Source organism: Semicossyphus pulcher, unplaced genomic scaffold (genome assembly GCF_022749685.1).
Source record: "Semicossyphus pulcher isolate SPU_LCO1_2020_fin unplaced genomic scaffold, fSemPul1.0.p SCAF_11, whole genome shotgun sequence".
Taxonomy (NCBI): Eukaryota; Metazoa; Chordata; class Actinopteri; order Labriformes; family Labridae; genus Semicossyphus; species Semicossyphus pulcher.
In genome coordinates, this window is record NW_027211615.1 from 25,793,164 (window position 1) to 25,811,751 (window position 18,588).

General features: G+C 42.0%; 1 protein-coding gene across 1 annotated transcript in view; it reads left to right on the forward strand.

The window, feature by feature from the left end:
* tbc1d32 (TBC1 domain family, member 32) overlaps positions 1-17,364 on the forward strand; it is a 102,926-nt gene extending 85,562 nt beyond the window's left edge. Inside the window, exons 33-34 of the mRNA XM_069657376.1 lie at positions 1,639-1,827; positions 17,098-17,364. Of these exons, the coding sequence (XP_069513477.1) occupies positions 1,639-1,827; positions 17,098-17,217 (309 nt within the window). The 3' untranslated portion in view covers positions 17,218-17,364. The remainder of the gene's footprint in view (positions 1-1,638; positions 1,828-17,097) is intronic.
* Positions 17,365-18,588: the final 1,224 nt, after the last annotated feature.

Sequence of the window (18,588 nt, forward strand, 5' to 3'; positions counted from 1 at the left end):
AGTGGTTAGCGCTGTTGCCTCACAACTAGAAGGTCACCAGTTCAAACCCCAGATTGGGCAAAGTGGACCTTTCTGTGTTTTGCATGTTCTCCTCGCGCATGTGTGGGTTTCCCTCCGGGGTCTCCGGCTTCCTCCCACAGTCCAAAGACATGTTTGTAAGGTTAATTGGTGAGTCATAGGTGTGGGTGTGAGTTCGAAAGGTTGTCTGTCTCTATGTGTCGGCCCTGTGATTGACTGGCGACCAGTCCAGGGTGTAACTCCGCCCTTCGCCCAATGACAGCTGGGATAGGCTCCAGCCCCCCGCGACCCTGAACAGGATAAGTGGTATAGATAGATGGATAGATGGATGTGTTCTGGCCTGCTAATACTTCCTCCGACGCTACTTAATGTGTAGTTTTTGTCCGTTCCTTTTAAACAGCAGGACCTGAAACTTTTCAGTATTACTGACATTTTTGTGAAGAAAATTTGCCCACAAAGCGAAACAAGCAGCCTTTTATGATATTTTTAGTGCCGTCGACCATGCTCGTGATCAAATCTCACAAAAGCACATATCAGCAACGGGTGGCAATCACAAGTTTGTGCAGTTGAGAGAGTTTGGTCAATCTCACTGGGAACATAAAAACAAAAGTTATATTATGCTGTTTCACATTATGGATGTCTGGACTAAACGTGGGTGAAGTTTCAAATCACAGAGACTTCTCCAGAGGCTTCACTTTCTGATGTCACAAAGTGGAGGAATTCTATATTTGGGCATCTGCCCAAGACACAGCAGAACTTCCTGCCCCTGACACAGTTCACGGACACGCCCACCCAGCAGCTCGGTCTGCCTCGGACAATTTTTCTTTTCAGTCCACCACTCTGCTCGTCACGTTGGACAATCGGAAGAAAGTGGTCTTGTTGGGGCGGGGTTTCTTAAAGGGACAGAGCTGACTGAGTCGGCACCAGTGTGAGAAAAGTTAGGAGTTTTTAAATGTAAGTTATGCTAAGCTACTCCACAGGTATCACAGAGGCAAATATAAAGCTTGAAATTTGCATAATAGTTAAGTTCCATTAGTTAATTTTTGCCTTTTTCACCCTGTCTTTTTAAGTCTGCATAAGACTAACATTTTTACCTTGTCTGCTCATAAGTACGCTGCTTTGTTACTCTGTCTGTACTTCTGTCTAGTGCTTATGTTTAAGAGAAATTGATCTCAAGCCACTTAACCTCACTGTGTAATTGTTTTCACTGAGTGGTCCTTTTTGATTAGATTTAATTCTGCGTTTTTCTGCATCTCCACATCTTTGCAAATGAGGGAAACATTGATTCTCTCTGCTTAAATAAAGATTGGAAATAAAGTGATTTCTTGGTTTTGTACAGATTTAAATAAAAGTGAGGATTGATGAAGGACTGAGGGGAGAGATGTTTAATATCGGCGTGATTTATTACAGGGTGAAAAATAATTGTCCAAATGATTAATCATTTGTCAGAAGCATCAAGTTAATCATTCATATCACAGTATAATTGGGGTCTTTGTTTCTTCACCCTCTTAAAATAGGAACTGGTGAGACTTACAGAGGAATGTCTTAGACTGTGTTGACAGTTACATTCTAATTAATATCGAGATTAATGAGCAACAACTTGTGTCTCTCTCCCCACAGATGTGCCTCCACTGGCTGACTCAGTGTTTCTGGAACTATCTGGACTGGACAGAGATCTGTCACTACGTCTCCACCTGTGTGGTGATGGGTCCTGACTACCAGGTGTACATGTGCGTGGCCATATTCAAACACCTGAAGCCGGACATCCTGCAGCGCACACAGTCCCAGGAGCTGCAGGTCTTCCTCAAGGTGAGATGGAAAGGCAGAACTGCAAAATATTTTAGAGACTGAACATCCTGTTAAACTACATTTTAAGCGCAGTTGGAGGTGGCCTTGTCCAGAGAGAGGATACAAATATTGACGTATATCTTCAGTTTAAATCTGTGTTGAGGAATCAGAGATATTTTTGAAGGTTGGGCTGCAACTTTTTGCTGCAGATTAATTTCATCACTCTAAATCAGTACATCCTTTTGTCTTATGAAAAGCATTATTATAAATAGATTGAAATGATGAATCGCTTATTGAAATCCAGAACATGCAAATTAATTTGACTGTCATATAAGCATGTGACCATGCAGCACTGACTGGCCTCCAGTGGTGACAGGTGCTCTTTCCCTTCACTATAGTCTCAGTATTTCCTGTGTGGTTGTACAAACAGACGATACAAAAGAAGTGCATGTAGCTTACAGGTCTGACAAGTGCTTACGTGCGAGTGCCTTAAACCTGCACTCTTTCTAATGGCCAGCAGGGGGCGATTTCACTAGGAGCAAAAAGACTTCTGATACTATAAAAATAACTTGGTTTTCACTTTCCTAATGAGTTTATGGTCTCAATTGTTACTCTTAGGTCTTATTAAATACAGCAAGAGGTTTATACAGTAAATTAGAATCGCATTTAGGGTAGCAAAGATGACACAGCAGGGTATCCTTGGGTAAGCAAGGACAGGGGTTTCATATGACCTGCATACAGCAGTAGTGTAGTTTATCACACGCCATGTTTATTCATTGATTGGGTAATCCCAGTTACAGCTACAGTTACATCCTTAAAACGTAATGAGCCCTACAGTAGATGCATTTATGTTGCACTTTTTAAATTCATTTTTTGTTGAAAAAAACACTTGAATTGAATGAATTTAAGAGGAGATATTTTCCTCTTCTGCACCCCTGCTCGTCATTTTGGTCGACCTTTATACTGTTGTGTTTTGTGGTGATGACATACTGTGATGTTTCGTTCCGTCTCAGGTCCAAACTGCGTTGAGTCACAAATTGTCATGAAGGAGGTGGTGGTGAGCAAGGTTATAATAGTTAGTTTTCAATGCTGGTTTGTTCGTTTAGTTTTTATTTTTTGAAAATGCTTCGTTTTAGTTTAGTTTTTATTAGTTTGAGTGTTTTTGTAATATTGACACCGAAAAGGGCCAGAAAAAGTATAAGAAGTCAAAACATCATAAATCATTAATATTTATATTAACTTAACTTTTATATTAACCCTCTTCAGCCTGCCATGACTGTCGCTGTAAATCTTAACTACACACCAATTCAGGATGCATCTCCATACATAATAACAATAATAATAATAAGTTTATTTGGTATAGCACCTTTCACAGAGCAAAGTCACAAAGTGCTTCACAAAAAAACACAACAACAATACGTTACAATAATAGTAATAACAATCATAAATCAAATTGAACAGAGAAAGACCACAAATGTGCAAAATGACAGGAGATGATCAACGGCCAGTTTAAAAAGGTGCTTAAGCTGCTTTTTAAAACGTCCATAGAAACTGCAGAGGGTATTTGCATGTTCCAAAGTGTTGGAGCTTTGAAAGCACGATCACCTTTGATTTTCAGTCAGACACGAGGGACGACAAGCAGACCCGGGTCAGAAGACCTGAGGGATCTGCAGGGGATGTAGGGACGGAGCAGGTCGGAGATGTATACAGGTGCCTGATCATGCAGGCCTTTGTAAATGAAAACAACATCTCAGTGTATCGGTCCTCAATAATCTTACCACTTCACATTGCTACTTTTACAATAATCAATTCAAGTAGAGTTGAACTCCCATAACATTAAAGATCTTTTTAAAAATATCAAGAGTACAGTCCCCTATAATATAAAAGATCCATACCTTTATCTGTGTGACCATCTCAGAACATAAACATTACAAACACTAAACATGAATCCTTCTGTAGTGCACTACAATAGTAGGCTACATAATGATAGTGCTTCATAAAGGCAGAAACATCAAATCGTGATCTACAAAAGGTTTAGCAGTTCGTCTACAGTGAACACATCACACATGTGCGCCGTTTATCGAGGGGATTTGTGTGTATCTTTGCTTCACTGCTACAGGTGTGTGTGAGTCACAGCAAAACAACAAACGGTGAGCTTTTGTTTTGTGATTTGTTCAGTTTTTGGACCCAGCCCTGCGCTATGAAACGGAGTGTGTAATACCAGTGAGTTAACATTCATAGCCTGCAACGTCAGTTATAACGTAAAGCAACCGATCGTTATCACAGGCATCCAACAGCTCGTACTTTCAAAATAAAGGCCAGCACGGTCAGACTGAGAGTAGAAACGTGGAAGCTCTGTAATTGAGACTTTTTTACTTGTCTTGAGGCGTAGCGATGTGTATCCACCCTCTCGTCCAAATATGTTCACTTCTGGCTCACAAAAAAGGTGGCGTCAAGTGTCATGAGTTTCTACTTTAGTTCTGGTTTTGTCTTGTATTTCGGTGTTCAGTTATTATTTCTTGTTTGACCTTGTCACTTTGTCTCTTGTTATGAGTTCTTATTGTTTAGTTTGTATATTGTGTTCCTGTCTTGCTTTAGTTGTGCATTTCATTTAGAGACTTTCCTGTTTTACTTTGTAGTCCTGTCAGTCCTGAGTTTGGTTCCTAGTGTTTCCTGTTTTATTGTGTAGTTCTTGCCCCTTGTAGGTCTTGTCTTGTTTTACTTCCTTCCTTTGTTGTGTTTCCCGCCTTTTAGATTGTGTGCCCTCCCTCATTGTGTTCACCTGTGTTAATTAGTCTCACCTGTCCCTGATTACCCTGTGTTTATTTAGTCTCTGTGTTCCTACCCTTCTGTGCCAGTTCATTGGCATCCATCCTGTGGAGTCTGTCTTTGACCTTCCTTCAGTGATTTTGTTCCTCGTGTCTTCTTTGGATTATCTTCGCGCCTCCCCTGATTTCCTCGTGGCTCCCTGTGTTCCCTTGGATTACCTGTTTCCTGGTTTTGTTTGTAATTTTTTTGCTGTGTCTTTTGATTTTCCTTTTTTGTCTTTTGTTGGAGTTTAGATTTTGTTTGTGCATTTTTGCCTTTTATTTAATTAAACCTTAAATCTAAGTCTGCTTCTGGGTCCTCACCTTTTTGTTTCTATTGAAACCGTAACAGTCAAGGTTGCTATTTCCACTTCGTATGGTCATTACACTCCACTAGCTTGTGTCTTGATAGGCAATCAAATGAGGATGTGCTGTTCACGTCTCTGGTGGCTTTGCTTCCTTACTTGGGTGTGAAAGTAGCCGATGAGACCTCAGATTGTTTGTTGTCGTAGAGTGAAGCAGTTCAACATCTGTTTTTAGGATGCTGGTTTGTTCGTTTAGTTTAGTTTTTATCTTTTGAAAATGCTTCATTTAAGTTTTTATTAGTTTTAGTGTTAGTTTGAGTTTTTTTGTAATATTGACACCGAAAAGGGCCAGAAAAAGTATAAGAAGTCAAAACATCATAAATCATTAATATTTATATTAACTTAACTTTTATATTAACCCTCTTCAGCCTGCCATGACTGTCACTGTAAATCTTAACTACACAAGAATTCAGGATGCATCTCCGTACATAACAATAATAATAATAATAATAATACGTTTATTTGACAGAGCTTTCACAGAGCAAAGTCACAAAGTGCTTCACAAAAAAACACAACAACAATACGTTACAATAATAGTAATAACAATCATAAATCAAATTGAACAGAGAAAGACCACAAATGTGCAAAATGACAGGAGATGATCAACGGCCAGTTTAAAAAGGTGTATCTTAAGCTGCTTTTTAAAACGTCCATAGAAACTGCAGAGGGTATTTGCGTAGTGTTCCAAAGTGTTGGAGCTTTGAAAGAACGATCACCTTTGATTTTCAGTCGGACACGAGGGACGACAAGCAGACCCGGGTCAGAAGACCTGAGGGATCTGCAGGGGATGTAGTGACGGAGCAGGTCGGAGATGTACACAGGTGCCTGATCATGCAGGCCTTTGTAAATGAAAACAACATCTCAGTGTATCGGTCCTCAATAATCTTACCACTTCACATTGCTACTTTTACAATAATCAATTCAAGTAGAGTTGAACTCCCATAATATTAAAGAGCTTTTTAAAAATATCAAGAGTACAGTCCTGTATAATGTAAAAGATTCATACCTTTATCTGTGTGACCATCTCAGAACATAAACATTACAAACACTAAACATGAATCCTTCTGTAGTGCACTACAAGAGTAGGCTACATAATGATAGTGCTTCATAAAGGCAGAAACATAAAACAGGCAGGGCATCAAATCAAATCGTGATCTACAAAATGTTTTTCACACAGCAGTTCGTCTACAGTGAACACATCACACATGCGCGCCGTTCATCGAGGGGATTTGTGTTCATCTTTGCTTCACTGCTACAGGTGTGTGTGTGAGTCACAGCAAAACAACAAACGGGGAGCTTTTGTTTTGAGATTATTTGTTCAGTTTTTGGACCCAGCCCTGCGCCATGAAACGGAGTTTGTGTAATACCAGTGAGTTAACATTCATAGCCTGCAACGTCAGTTATAACGTAAAGCAACCGATCGTTATCACAGGCATCCAACAGCTCGTACTTTCAAAATAAAGGCCAACACGGTCAGACTGAGAGTAGAAGCGTGGAAGCTCTGTAATTGAGACTTTTTTACTTGTCTTGAGGCGTAGCGATGTGTATCCACCCTCTCGTCCAAATATGTTCACTTCTGGCTCACAAAAAAGGTGGCGTCAAGTGTCATGAGTTTCTACTTTAGTTCTGGTTTTGTCTTGTATTTCGGTGTTCAGTTATTATTTCTTGTTTGACCTTGTCACTTTGTCTCTTGTTATGAGTTCTTATTGTTTAGTTTGTATATTGTGTTCCTGTCTTGCTTTAGTTGTGCATTTCATTTAGAGACTTTCCTGTTTTACTTTGTAGTCCTGTCAGTCCTGAGTTTGGTTCCTAGTGTTTCCTGTTTTATTGTGTAGTTCTTGCCCCTTGTAGGTCTTGTCTTGTTTTACTTCCTTCCTTTGTTGTGGTTCCCGCCTTTTAGATTGTGTGCCCTCCCTCATTGTGTTCACCTGTGTTAATTAGTCTCACCTGTCCCTGATTACCCTGTGTGTGTTTAGTCTCTGTGTTCCTACCCTTCTGTGCCAGTTCATTGGCGTCCATCCTGTGGAGTTGAGTCTTTGACCTTCCTTCAGTGATTTTGTTCCTCGTGTCTTCTTTGGATTATCTTCGTGCCTCCCCTGATTTCCTCGTGGCTCCTTGTGTTCCCTTGGATTACCTGTTTCCTGGTTTAGTTTGTAATTTTTTTGCTGTGTCTTTTGATTTTCCTTTTTTGTCTTTTGTTGGAGTTTAGATTTTGTTTGTGCATTTTTGCCTTTTATTTAATTAAACCTTATATCTAAGTCTGCTTCTGGGTCCTCACTGTTTTGTTTCTATTGAAACCGTAACAGTCAAGGTTGCTATTTCCACTTTGTATGCTCCTACAACTCCACTAGCTTGTGTCTTGATAGGCAATCAAATGAGGTTGTGCTGTTCACGTCTCTGGTGGCTTTGCTTCCTTACTTGGGTGTGAAACCATCCGATGAGACCTCAGATTGTTTGTTGTCGTAGAGTGAAGCAGTTCAACATCTGTTTTTGGTTCGTGACGTCTACTCAGTGTTTCTCAGATGCTTCAGTATCCTGATCATCTTATTTTAATCAGCACGGTTTGCTTGTGAAAGTGTCCTCCATTCTTATTTATGAACTTAGTTTACTTATAGATCTATAGGGCGTGCATTGGGTCAGGCTTGAAGTGAATTTTGAGAACAAGGTAAATTACTTGAGATGGTTTGTTGTGCTGACATTTTAAATCAAGCCAATCATTGCAGTTTAAAGGCCTTTCAGTGTCAGTGCAGCCCTGCTGTGTTCAGGTCATGATCTATGATATGTGAACCCTCCTGCAGACCTCTTCTGAATCGTGCAGCTCCCCTTTTATATTCAGCAGTCATCCACGAGTCACATCCATATTGAACGGCAAATCGACTTTTTGAATTTGCTCACAAAACTTCCCATCATGCTGTATTTTGCTAGCAGCCTGTTCCGAGCGTTAACATTTCATTGAAATAAGCTCTGCTCGGTGAATTTTGGATGATCGCTGAATTGAAAAGTGGCCCTGAAGATTTCACACAAGGTCTAAAGTCGCAGCTTCTGAGACGTGCGCTCCCGCTAATATCCGAGGCAACATTAAACAGCAGCATTGTGAATGAGGCACGGCCTGACACGGCGCGCTCGTCGTCATTACTCATTAAGAGCTTCCATCCTTCTTGTCTCCGGCTGATAGCTCGGGTGTTAACATCGCCACGAGCCGCCGCCGACACTTTTGGTGAATAAAAGATCAGTTATGGAGGCTTTATCTGAGGAAGCTCTTCTAATGAGCTGTAGCATCAGATACTGCAGCCAGAGACAGAGTGTGTGTCTTACGTGTTTATGTGTGTGTGTGAGGAGGGGAACTTACACACACCTCGTCCTGAGCTGAACTGTTGAAAGTTTTACACATCCGACGGTCTTATCTTCCTCTCCTCTGTCTCTCTCTGTGGGAACAATGTGAAGGAAGTATTTTATCCCGACAGATACGGTATTAGAGGATTTTTTAAACATTCACACACACTTGCACCCTCTGCACTTATCCCGCTCCACCAGGGGGTATATCTATATTTCATCTAAATTAAAATTTAAAAAAGCAAACGACTTGCAACAATCGTTGCGACTCCGGCTGGAGTTAAGCTGCAGTGGAGCTGAAGTTGTGAGAGGAGAAGACAGAGGTCATATATCAGCCACACACTCAGAGGCGAAACCACAAACCCAAATGAAACTTGAGTTAAGCCGCTCTATATTCAGAGAAAAATTAGCCTGTCACCACATATATATAAACATGTCATACTGCGGGCTCTGGCTTATATTCTAATTCCTCTCTTTACACACTTTATTTAATTATTAAGTATCGTGTGGGATGAAGCAAATAAACATCCAGCACAAGTTACATTTTTCCCATTAACTCAGCTGACATGGTAACAAATTATACCTGCACACATACTCACATACTAACACAGAAAATGACCTTAAAGGTTGTGTTTAAAAGTTAACAACACAAACACAAAAAACTAATAGGAAAGTGATATTACAGCTTTAAATGGAGTTTAAATATGAATAATATAAAACGCACAATTACAGATGCATAATTTATAAGATTTACTCACTGTCTTTTGACTATTTTTTTTAGGTTGTAAACACAACATAGCATCGAGGGACAGTCACAATCTCTCACTTTGCCATAGAGCTTTTCATTTTCCTAACTTTCTGAAACATGACAGTGTTCCCTGCTGCAGTATCACGTCACCCAATAGCCCCTGTTACACTGCCAGTTCAAGGCGGGATTGTTACACCTCTGTTACGTTCCGTCTTCTATGTAAAACGTACAGAGGCGTAATGGTGGGGCGAAGTCGTTCCGCCTCTGAGCCAGCATTGGAGGTAGTAACAGCCTTGTGTGTGTGTATTTGAAAGAGGCGCTGTTTGTTTCCTCGCACACGTTTTGCTTTCACAACGCTGGAATGTAAAAACACACAGTGGGGCGGCTTTATGCCGACGCTGCCTGGTTCAATGTAAAATGCCAAAGGCAGCATGACGGCGGAGCTTCATTACGACGCTGAGGCAGAACTGCAGTGTAAGAAGGGCTAATAAATCTGCACTTTGACACATTAAACCACTGATTGGCCTGTTCGCTGCAGAACGTCTTGTTCACATATAAAAACTCAAAAACGGCTATTTATTGTGAATTAAAGCTCCAAATATCTTTGTCAAACTGAAATCAAAATGTTGTTACATGTTAGAATTCAACAGTTTTTCTTACATCCTGTTTGAGTAAAACTTACTGCCCCTCCCACAATGCTTTGCCAGTTTTTTTTTTGTCATTGTTAACAGCAACTTTATTTCAAAATCATTTCTGTAATCTGAAACAAATCAGTTCTTTATTGAACTTCATCTCTAATGAAAACACAATGAATGCATTTAGTCAGTCCAGAATGAAGAGGAACTAACTGTATTTTATTTTAACTAACCAATAAAACTCTTAGGGAGGATATTCGCTAAGGCTAAATTGCGGGCGCTGATAGCTCCAAAAATTGCGCATCATTCGCACCCACTATTCACAAAGCAAATTGCACTAATGACATTCAAGCGGAAACACGCCCATAAAGTTTGGGCTTGCTCTTGTTTTGCATCGGACTGTGAAGAGGAGCTCACAGCACCTCCACTCTCTGCTGCGCGGAGCTGCGCTCTCAGGCATTAACTGAGCTCCGCACTGACGGAGCTTAACTCCATCCACAGATTAATGAGCAGGGAGGAGGGGGCCGCTCTTTAACAGTTTAAATATGCGCAAACAGCACATTTAACCCTTTGCGTGTGCTTTGAGATTTAGTCTTTTTTGTGTTATTTGCACAGGTTTAGCGCGCACAAAAGCTGCACAATCCTTTTGTGAATCAGACCCTTAATGTCTTTTTGTGCACAAACCAAGACTCTCACTGAATATTAATACCACTCATTCATCATGGGAGGACAGGTTAAAGAAATCTTCGGTAATTAAAGCATTAATTAACTTACCTAATGATCTAATAAGTGCTAATGGTTGAAATATCTTAAAGATTACGTGGGACATTAAGCAGCTCACGTCACCTGACAAGCAGTCAAATATTCAGCTGAACATCTGCACACTGTAAATTAAGGAATCCACATTAGTCAGACATCATTTCTACACAGTCATGTATTTGCATCTTCATCTTTAATTCTGCCGGAGAAAAACAGACCAAAAATAGTCTCCCCTGTGATTCCCTCTGCTTATCTCTACGCGGGTTTAACCGTGTCAGCAGCCGTTTTCCCGGTGAGATAAATGAAGAGGCAAAGCGACTGTAGTTCTGATGTTTCTTCAGGATTAATCTCACTCTGCAAAGTCTCCCTTTATAATACGAATCTGACAAGTCAAGACGAGACCAGCCTCCACCGGGAGACTTTATATACTAACTGTAGTGCTCTTATGTTTTGACAAGAAGAAGAATACACACATTTCAGCAGGCTCGGTGTGCAGGACTTTCACAGTGAAGAAAAATGGGTTTAATAGAGTCACAGTGATGTCGCTGGTGTTGGTGACATTAAACCTGCACTTTATTAAAATCAGTGAATCAAATAAGTCTGAAGAACCTGACCTTTAATTCATAATGCAATGTAATTAAAAGGATTTTTGTCTTACAAAGTGTGTTTTATGTGGTAATATATTGCTTCCTGGAACAATCTCAGGAGAAGAGTCCTCCATCAGACTGAAAACTCATTTCTTCCTGACGTTACTGACTCCCCTCTGAACGACGATCACCTCTGTTTCCCTCGCTTTGAATAATAAGAATCGCTCCATTTGTTCTTAATCTCTTTCTTTTCCTCGCACTTGGCTCCTTTGAGGTTTTTCTACATGCAAAGTGTTACACATTTTAAATAATTATCTGTGGGGTAATTATGGAGGGGATGGTGCTTCATGAGATGAATATGAGACGATTTGCAGGGCAGCAGATATTTAAAAGAATAGCGTACATGCTGTAAAACTTTAATTTTCTCATAGCTTTTAAAGGGCCAGTTCACCGATTCTCAACTCAGTCCTATCATGCTATTATGGAGAGCTAGTGCCATTATGGAAGAAAACAATGCAGTTTGGAGGACGCTATCCGCTTCTCCGACCTCTGCCAGAAGACGCGTTTCACGTCGCCAGGGAGCTCGCTAAACTACACTTCCTCAATCTGGGACGCCCGCCTCTGATGTCTGCAGTGTTTAGTTGAGAAAAAAAAAGACATACCATAAAATGTAAACGTTTGTTCCGCGAGGTGCCTTGAAACGCTGCCTGCTCTCCTGTTGATGACATTCCTCATTTATAACTGAGTCACGTCTCATTCAAAATCGTCATGTTTGAGATGTAGACTGAAGTCCTGAAGATTTTTTAGTATTTCTTATTCTGTACCGCTCTGAGCCTGTATCGCTGGGCCGTTCCTTTCAGAGCGAGGGGCGCAATGCATGCTGGGTGTTGTAGGAATGTAGAATGGGCGAAACCACAAGCTGTTTGTACAACTTTCTCCACAGCTATGGCGCTGATTTCAAATATTATCACTTCTATCGATTACAGAGAACACCAGCTTCGACTGACAGTGGCTTTTTCCAGAAGAGAACTGCTCCTTTAAAAATATTAAAACAAAACAGTCAGAGCAGGAAATAACAACTTAACTACTCACAAATTCAGAGACATCGGGGCTTCGACAGGGGTCACAGGATTTTTTGGGGTTAGGGGATCCCAAGCAAATAAGACTAGACACTACTTATCCAAGGGAATTAAGCACTTATTGCACAGTTGACTTATATCAAAATATGGATGAGTTGTGAGCAGCTCTTCTCTTCTCAATTAGTTAAATTCAAAGTCTTCATTTACACAACAAAGCTAAAATTACACAACCATGCTAGCTGCCGTTTGAGCCTTTTCTAGGCACAGTGATGCTACAGATTTTATGCAAACAACAGTTTGCTAATTTGCTCACACTGTACTTTTCACACACTGATGATGAAACTAGATAGATTTGAATTAAACACAAGATACTTGAGCCCTAATGATAAGGGTAAGTGCTCAGTGAAGAAACCCCTCCCCTTGTACCCTCATCCCAATACTTATAATTAACCGACCACAGCACCCTTAGTGGACCTTCAACACACCCAGGCTTGGCCATGCAAGCTCCAGGTACTGACACTGCTGATACTACAATAGAGTTTTTGAATTAAAACACAAAAGAGAAAAATAGAGAGAGAAGAGTTTGCAGAGAGAGGTGTGTTAGAAAGAAGACGGGGAAGGCTGACTGGGGCTAGCACTCACCCCTGCCGGATCAGGCTGTATGCTCTACCTCCCCCTACTCATGAGGGAAGAGAGGAGAGAGCAAGGAAGATGTGGGTGTTAAGTTAGGTTTGGGGGTGACCCTAACCCAGGGGTCTCCAACCTTTTTTCATCTGAGAGCTACTTTGAAAAAATGAAAGTGGCCAAGAGCTGCTTGCATTACATCGCTGTACTTGCTGGTGGCGCCCCATGTTGATTCTTTTGTCGACTATTACTAACACTTGCTTCCCCACTCACCTTGGAAATGTTTTCTGCTTTTTCTTGGCGTGACCACCTTCATTGTCCATCATACATCTGGCTAAACAGGCAAATAGCACCGAACTTTAGCTCAACTAGCGTACAGCATAACTGACCTGACCTGTTGATGGAGGTTGCTGCAACATTGCTGTGATTGGTTAGGGTCAGACGTTTACAAACTTGCCAGGAGCATCACCGTGTTTATTGACAGCTGATAATCCTATCCGATATTTTGTATTGGAGGGAGTGGGCCATCTGTGTACTTGATTGAACTGAAGCAGGAAGAAGCTTTCAAGGTGCATTTATTGTTGTCTGATTTTTTGTACAGAGTCTGTGAACCTGTTGGCGAGCTACTACACCCCAGGCCACCTGTTGGAGACCCCTGCCCTAACCCTAAGCTGATACTACCTACCCTACCACGTGGCTTTTAACGACCCCCACAACTCGAACTTGTAGTTAGATGGTTAGTGAGAGCCAGCACATCAACAGGGTTATCAAGTGGGCGCCTCCCCTCACCGGGGTTTCGTCAAGTTAGGCCCAGGACACCTCGGGGAGGCTCAACAGTTCATGCTAGCTCTCACCGCCCATCAAAACCCTGCGCTATAAAATCCTTATGTAAACAATGCAACTATTCCTGGTGCCAACGTTATATAACAAAAAGGACATGAAGGCCTGAACCAAATGCAATTTTAGTCCATCTGATTGTTCGAGAGACAATTCACTCTAAACTAAAAATGTTGGCGTCATCGTGGCTCTAAAGGAAACGTCTGAAGACCAACAGAGGATGTACGGGTAGTCCTTTGGGGAGCTTGAAATTCTAGTTTCATAAAAATCTTTCCAACAGTTGTTGAGATATTTCAGTAAAATAAAAAAGTGTCGAGCTGCTGGTGGGGTTTGAGAGTCTGGAGGTCTCCAGAGTCTTTAGACTTGATTCTCCCAGGATTAGAAATGTTTAAAGATAGTTATAGAAAATCCATCAGGTAGTTTTCAGTCTGGACAAAGTGTCAGAAAGAATGTACATCATGTTGTGCTTTTATTTATCTCCCTTCCTGATATGAATCTTGTCTTTGTGGTGTCCAAACCTCCAGGTAGGGAGACACTGTGCGAGCCTGATGCATATGGACCTGTTTGCATGTTCATGTGTGAAAATCTTCAGTAATCAGGATGACTCTGTATCCCCTCATTGTACTCCAAGTATCGACTGTGTTCTCAGTGCGTCATGTCCTTGTCAGTGTTATTTACCCACAAACATTAGTGTAATTAGATCCTCCAAAAACAGATACATCAAAGTGATAAAACAAAACTGGCGCCGACATGTTGCCGAAGTCATTAAACGTCTGTAGTTTTGTTTTTAACGTCCTTGGCCTGATAATGACTCGGGGTGAAATCGGGTTGTTTGCTGCGTGTTGTTATTCTGAGCGCGTTGCCTCTTCTGGGTGCAGCTTTTTCCTCAGCCTGCTAATTGATGCTGCCACTCGCAACATAATGCACAGACAGTTATTTGCTCTGCTGCACTGTTTGCATTGCCCATGAGGTCGGGGGGTTGTCATGATGCATACTGTTGCTCATTATCGCGGGCCAAATTAAAATCCTGCCCGAACAAATGAGGCAAATAAAATGCTCTTTGTCTGCCCGGATTCTCTCACACACTTAAGATACGGCTCGAATGTTGTCTTGTTCTGTGTATACGTGCTTGGCGGAGATGTTAGCGCTTATTAAGATATTGTTTTTGCCTTTCCGACACGTAAAACCTCATTACCTCAGCGCTAAGCGAGGATGTTGTTTGCTTGCACGCTGCAGTGTTCAATTCCCACAGATTTAATTTGATTTCCTGTGACTTTGAAACGGATTGAATGTAAAGTATTTTAATGAAAAGGTTATATTGAATTATTCACACTTCACCTCCCAGCAAAGTGAATGATAATAAAGTGAGCCGTCTTCTGCTTCAATGGCAAAAGCAATATGTGTCTGCTCTACCTGTGGGACCCAGAATAAAACTGAGGGTCCCAAAATAATTAAAGGAAACAGAAAAACTGTTCAATGAAACTTGCTTTTAATTCCTTTAACTTCTTTGGCTGCAGAGACAAAAAAGCTAAACTTTAAATGAAACACAGAAGCATTAAAAATTGTGACATCAGCAAAGGCTGGCCGTCTTAAAGGGCTACTCCAACAATAAAGTGTGCTGCATAGCAAGCAGCGTCTCTGTGCTCCGGTGCTGTTTGCACGTATTTAAATGAGTCTGTAGTGACTATCCTGACCTGTTTGAGATACTCTGCTGGGTGCGGGAGGGAGACCATGTTTTTAACGTGCTTCCATCAATGAATGCAGAAATAAAGAAGGTCCGGGCTGCATCACTGTCGGGTGATGTTCCCATTTATTAAACAATCAATCAAACAGCTAAAGATGAGCAGAAAGCATGACAAGCGCTAAAAACTGTGCGTCTTCCCCTCACCCGTGTGTCACTGTCAACTGTTTCACCTGTGCCCTTTGTAGTGAATCTACCCCCACCGACCTACTCTGCCACCCGTGGCAAAACTGGTGTGAGCAACAAATATACACAAAAATACAAAAAGAATGGACACAGAGTCATTATGCAAACAATCGGGGCAAATGTGCCCCCTTTCTATGTAAATGAGCCTTTATGCAAAAAGCACCTAATTCACAAACTCCGGCACTAACAGCACCACACAGTTAGATTGAGAATAAAACCACCTGCAGAGAAGCAGTGCAGTGATATAAGAGCTGTCACGCTCTGAGTACACTGATCATGACGACAAGTCCAACTTTTGGGTGATCAAAAAATGTATTGGTCTGCAAAAACATTCTGTTAATCGTATATTGTCATTATTATTATAATCAGGAGACCAATCAGTCCTGGGAGAGCGAGGCTCAACCACTGGCGCACTCTATCCGCATGTGAGGAGACGGTCTGGAGACGTTACACATGACAGGGCTTTAAAAAATGAAGCTGCGTTACAGAGAGTGAAACTAGTAAACACCTGTCTAGTCTGGACTTTACAATAAACTGTTCAAAGAGCTGCCCGCTCCTCTCCCTGCTCATCATCGATCTGTGCATGGAGTTGAGATCCGTCAGTGTGTGCTCAATTAATGCCTGAGAGGTGCAGCACCGCGCAGCAGAGAGTGGAGGTGCAGACGGCTTCTCTCCACAATCAGACAGAAAAAGAGCGAACTGCACGGATCTGTGGAACTTTAGTTGTGTTTGAATATCATCAGTGCAATTTGCTTTGTGAGTCAGACCTTGAGACGGAGCAAATAGCGGGGCAAATGATTCTTAGTGAATTCCCCCCTGAATCTCTTTTATTACCCATAATGCTACCTGCCACCTGTAGCATCTTTTCGCTCCACCCTCCTGTCCTTGTAAGGCAAATTCAGGCTGTTATGTTTACTAGCTATCATCATCAGGGTTATTTTGTCTTTAAAGGTATAATAAGTTGGATTTTTCTTTGCATTTTGTCAACAACACATTCAAACTGGGCCCCTCCTCCTGGGCTCTTTGTCACCAGAAGCTCACTCTCTCTCTCCTGTGCGAGAACACGCCCACCCACGCGCTAACACCGACAACATCATGGTTACCATTGCGCTAGCATGCTAACCTCCGATTAGCTTGTCCTCCCCGGTTTGAGGCACCTACCTGTCCAACAGAAAGAAGGCCAACTCTGCATGGCTCTGTCGCCATGTTGGCCGGTCTGAATTTGAACCACTGCCACACTCACCTGTACGCTGCGATTGGCTCAGGGAACCACAACAGCGCCCCTCCTGAAAACGTCCCGTGCAAAGCGAAACAACAGAATAGATACAGAGGGAAGGGTCTCACAAGGGTCTGCACACACACTCACCGACACACGAGGCCCATAAGTGATGCTTTATATTATATTTGTAAAAGTCTAAATTTTATTTTTCTAGGAAAATCCTACTTATTATACCTTTAACTCCTCCAGAGCTACAGCTGACTATAGACCTTCACAGACCCCGAGACTTACTCCTAAGGACAAGTTAAAGTTGTAATAACGGTGTAATACCCCTTTAATGTGGTACATGAACTGCTTCTTTGTCCCTGCAGGAGGAGCCGATCCAGGGCTTCAAGGTCAGCAACTACCTGGAGTTCATGGAGGGACTGCAGCGCAGACACAGACACATGGTGCTCACCGACATGAAAACCATCCGTGATCCTGTCGAGTAAGAACACGTCGAACCTTTCTGTGTGACAACAGAACGATTTTAATCAGCTGTTGGACGACTTCTTATCTTCCTTTAACCCCTCACAGCTCGGAAGATCGAGTGAGTACCTGTATGTATTTCCTTGTGTAAAGAAACGCTGTATAAAATGTTTATATCTGTATTTATTATTTTCCTACGCTGTTAATATCTCAGATCTTTTGTACGATGTTCTTGTTGTAAGTATTAAAACAAGCTCTCTGTTACAGCTGAAACAAAAAACTCTGTACGTCGAATTTATTTGATATAAAACCTTTAAATAAACAACATTTTGAATTATTTGACACCACGGTTTTCTAAAAATATCAGACCTTCCACAGAGCGGTGCAGCCTGGCCGTCTCGTGGCGTTGACACACATCATTAATGCCCGGACACGCTGCAATGCATCACACAGCCTCTCCTGTTCGCGCTCGTATGCAGGTCTTTGTATGAAAGATGCATGAGGCAGGTTGTATCATTGTGATAAACCCTCATTAGTAACCACAGACGTTTCTCTCTCTCTCTCTCCCCGCGCTGCTGTCCTGTCGTCCCTCTTCAGACACACTGACGCCTGAATAATAAATGAGTTCATCGCATCCATCCATCTCCTCCATCACAGCAGTGTTTACTGGGGGAATGTGCAGGACGCGGCGCAGGTGGCGGCTTACAGTGAGAGGAACCGATCAGATGTTTATCATGTCAGAGATGGCACTTCACGCAGAGGAACTCACCAAGGAGGACGTTTTACATTTGGGTCACAATGTTTCAAAGTGAAAACTGAACTTTAAAGCTGCATTCATCTGGTTCTTTGGCCACTAGGGGGCAGAACTCCAAAACAAGCTGAACATCACAAACATATTTCACTTATTAAAGCCTTGTAAAGCAAAAACCTGCCTTGTTTAACATTTAACAGACATGTAGCAACATTAGTATTAATTTGGAGACATGCTCCTTTTTGCCTGATGATGTTCCCATCCAATATTAACCAATTTAAGCACAGTTACTTAAACAAGTAAATTAGTGAATCCATCCATACATTCATCCATTTTCTTCCGCTTATCCGAGGTCGGGTCGCAGTGGCAGCAATCTAAGCACGGTGACCCAGACATCCCTCTCCCCAGCAACGTTTTCCAGCTCCTCCTGGGGGATCTCGAGGCGTTCCCAGGCCAGACGGGATATATAATCCCTCCAGCGCGCTCTGGGTCTGCCCCGGGGTCTCCTCCTAGTTAGATGTGCCCGGAAAACCTCCCAAGGGAGGCGCCCAGGAGGCATCCTAATCAGATGCCCGAACCACCTCAACTGGCTCCTTTCGATTTGAAAGAGTAGCAGCTCTACTCCAAGCTCCCTCTGGATGTC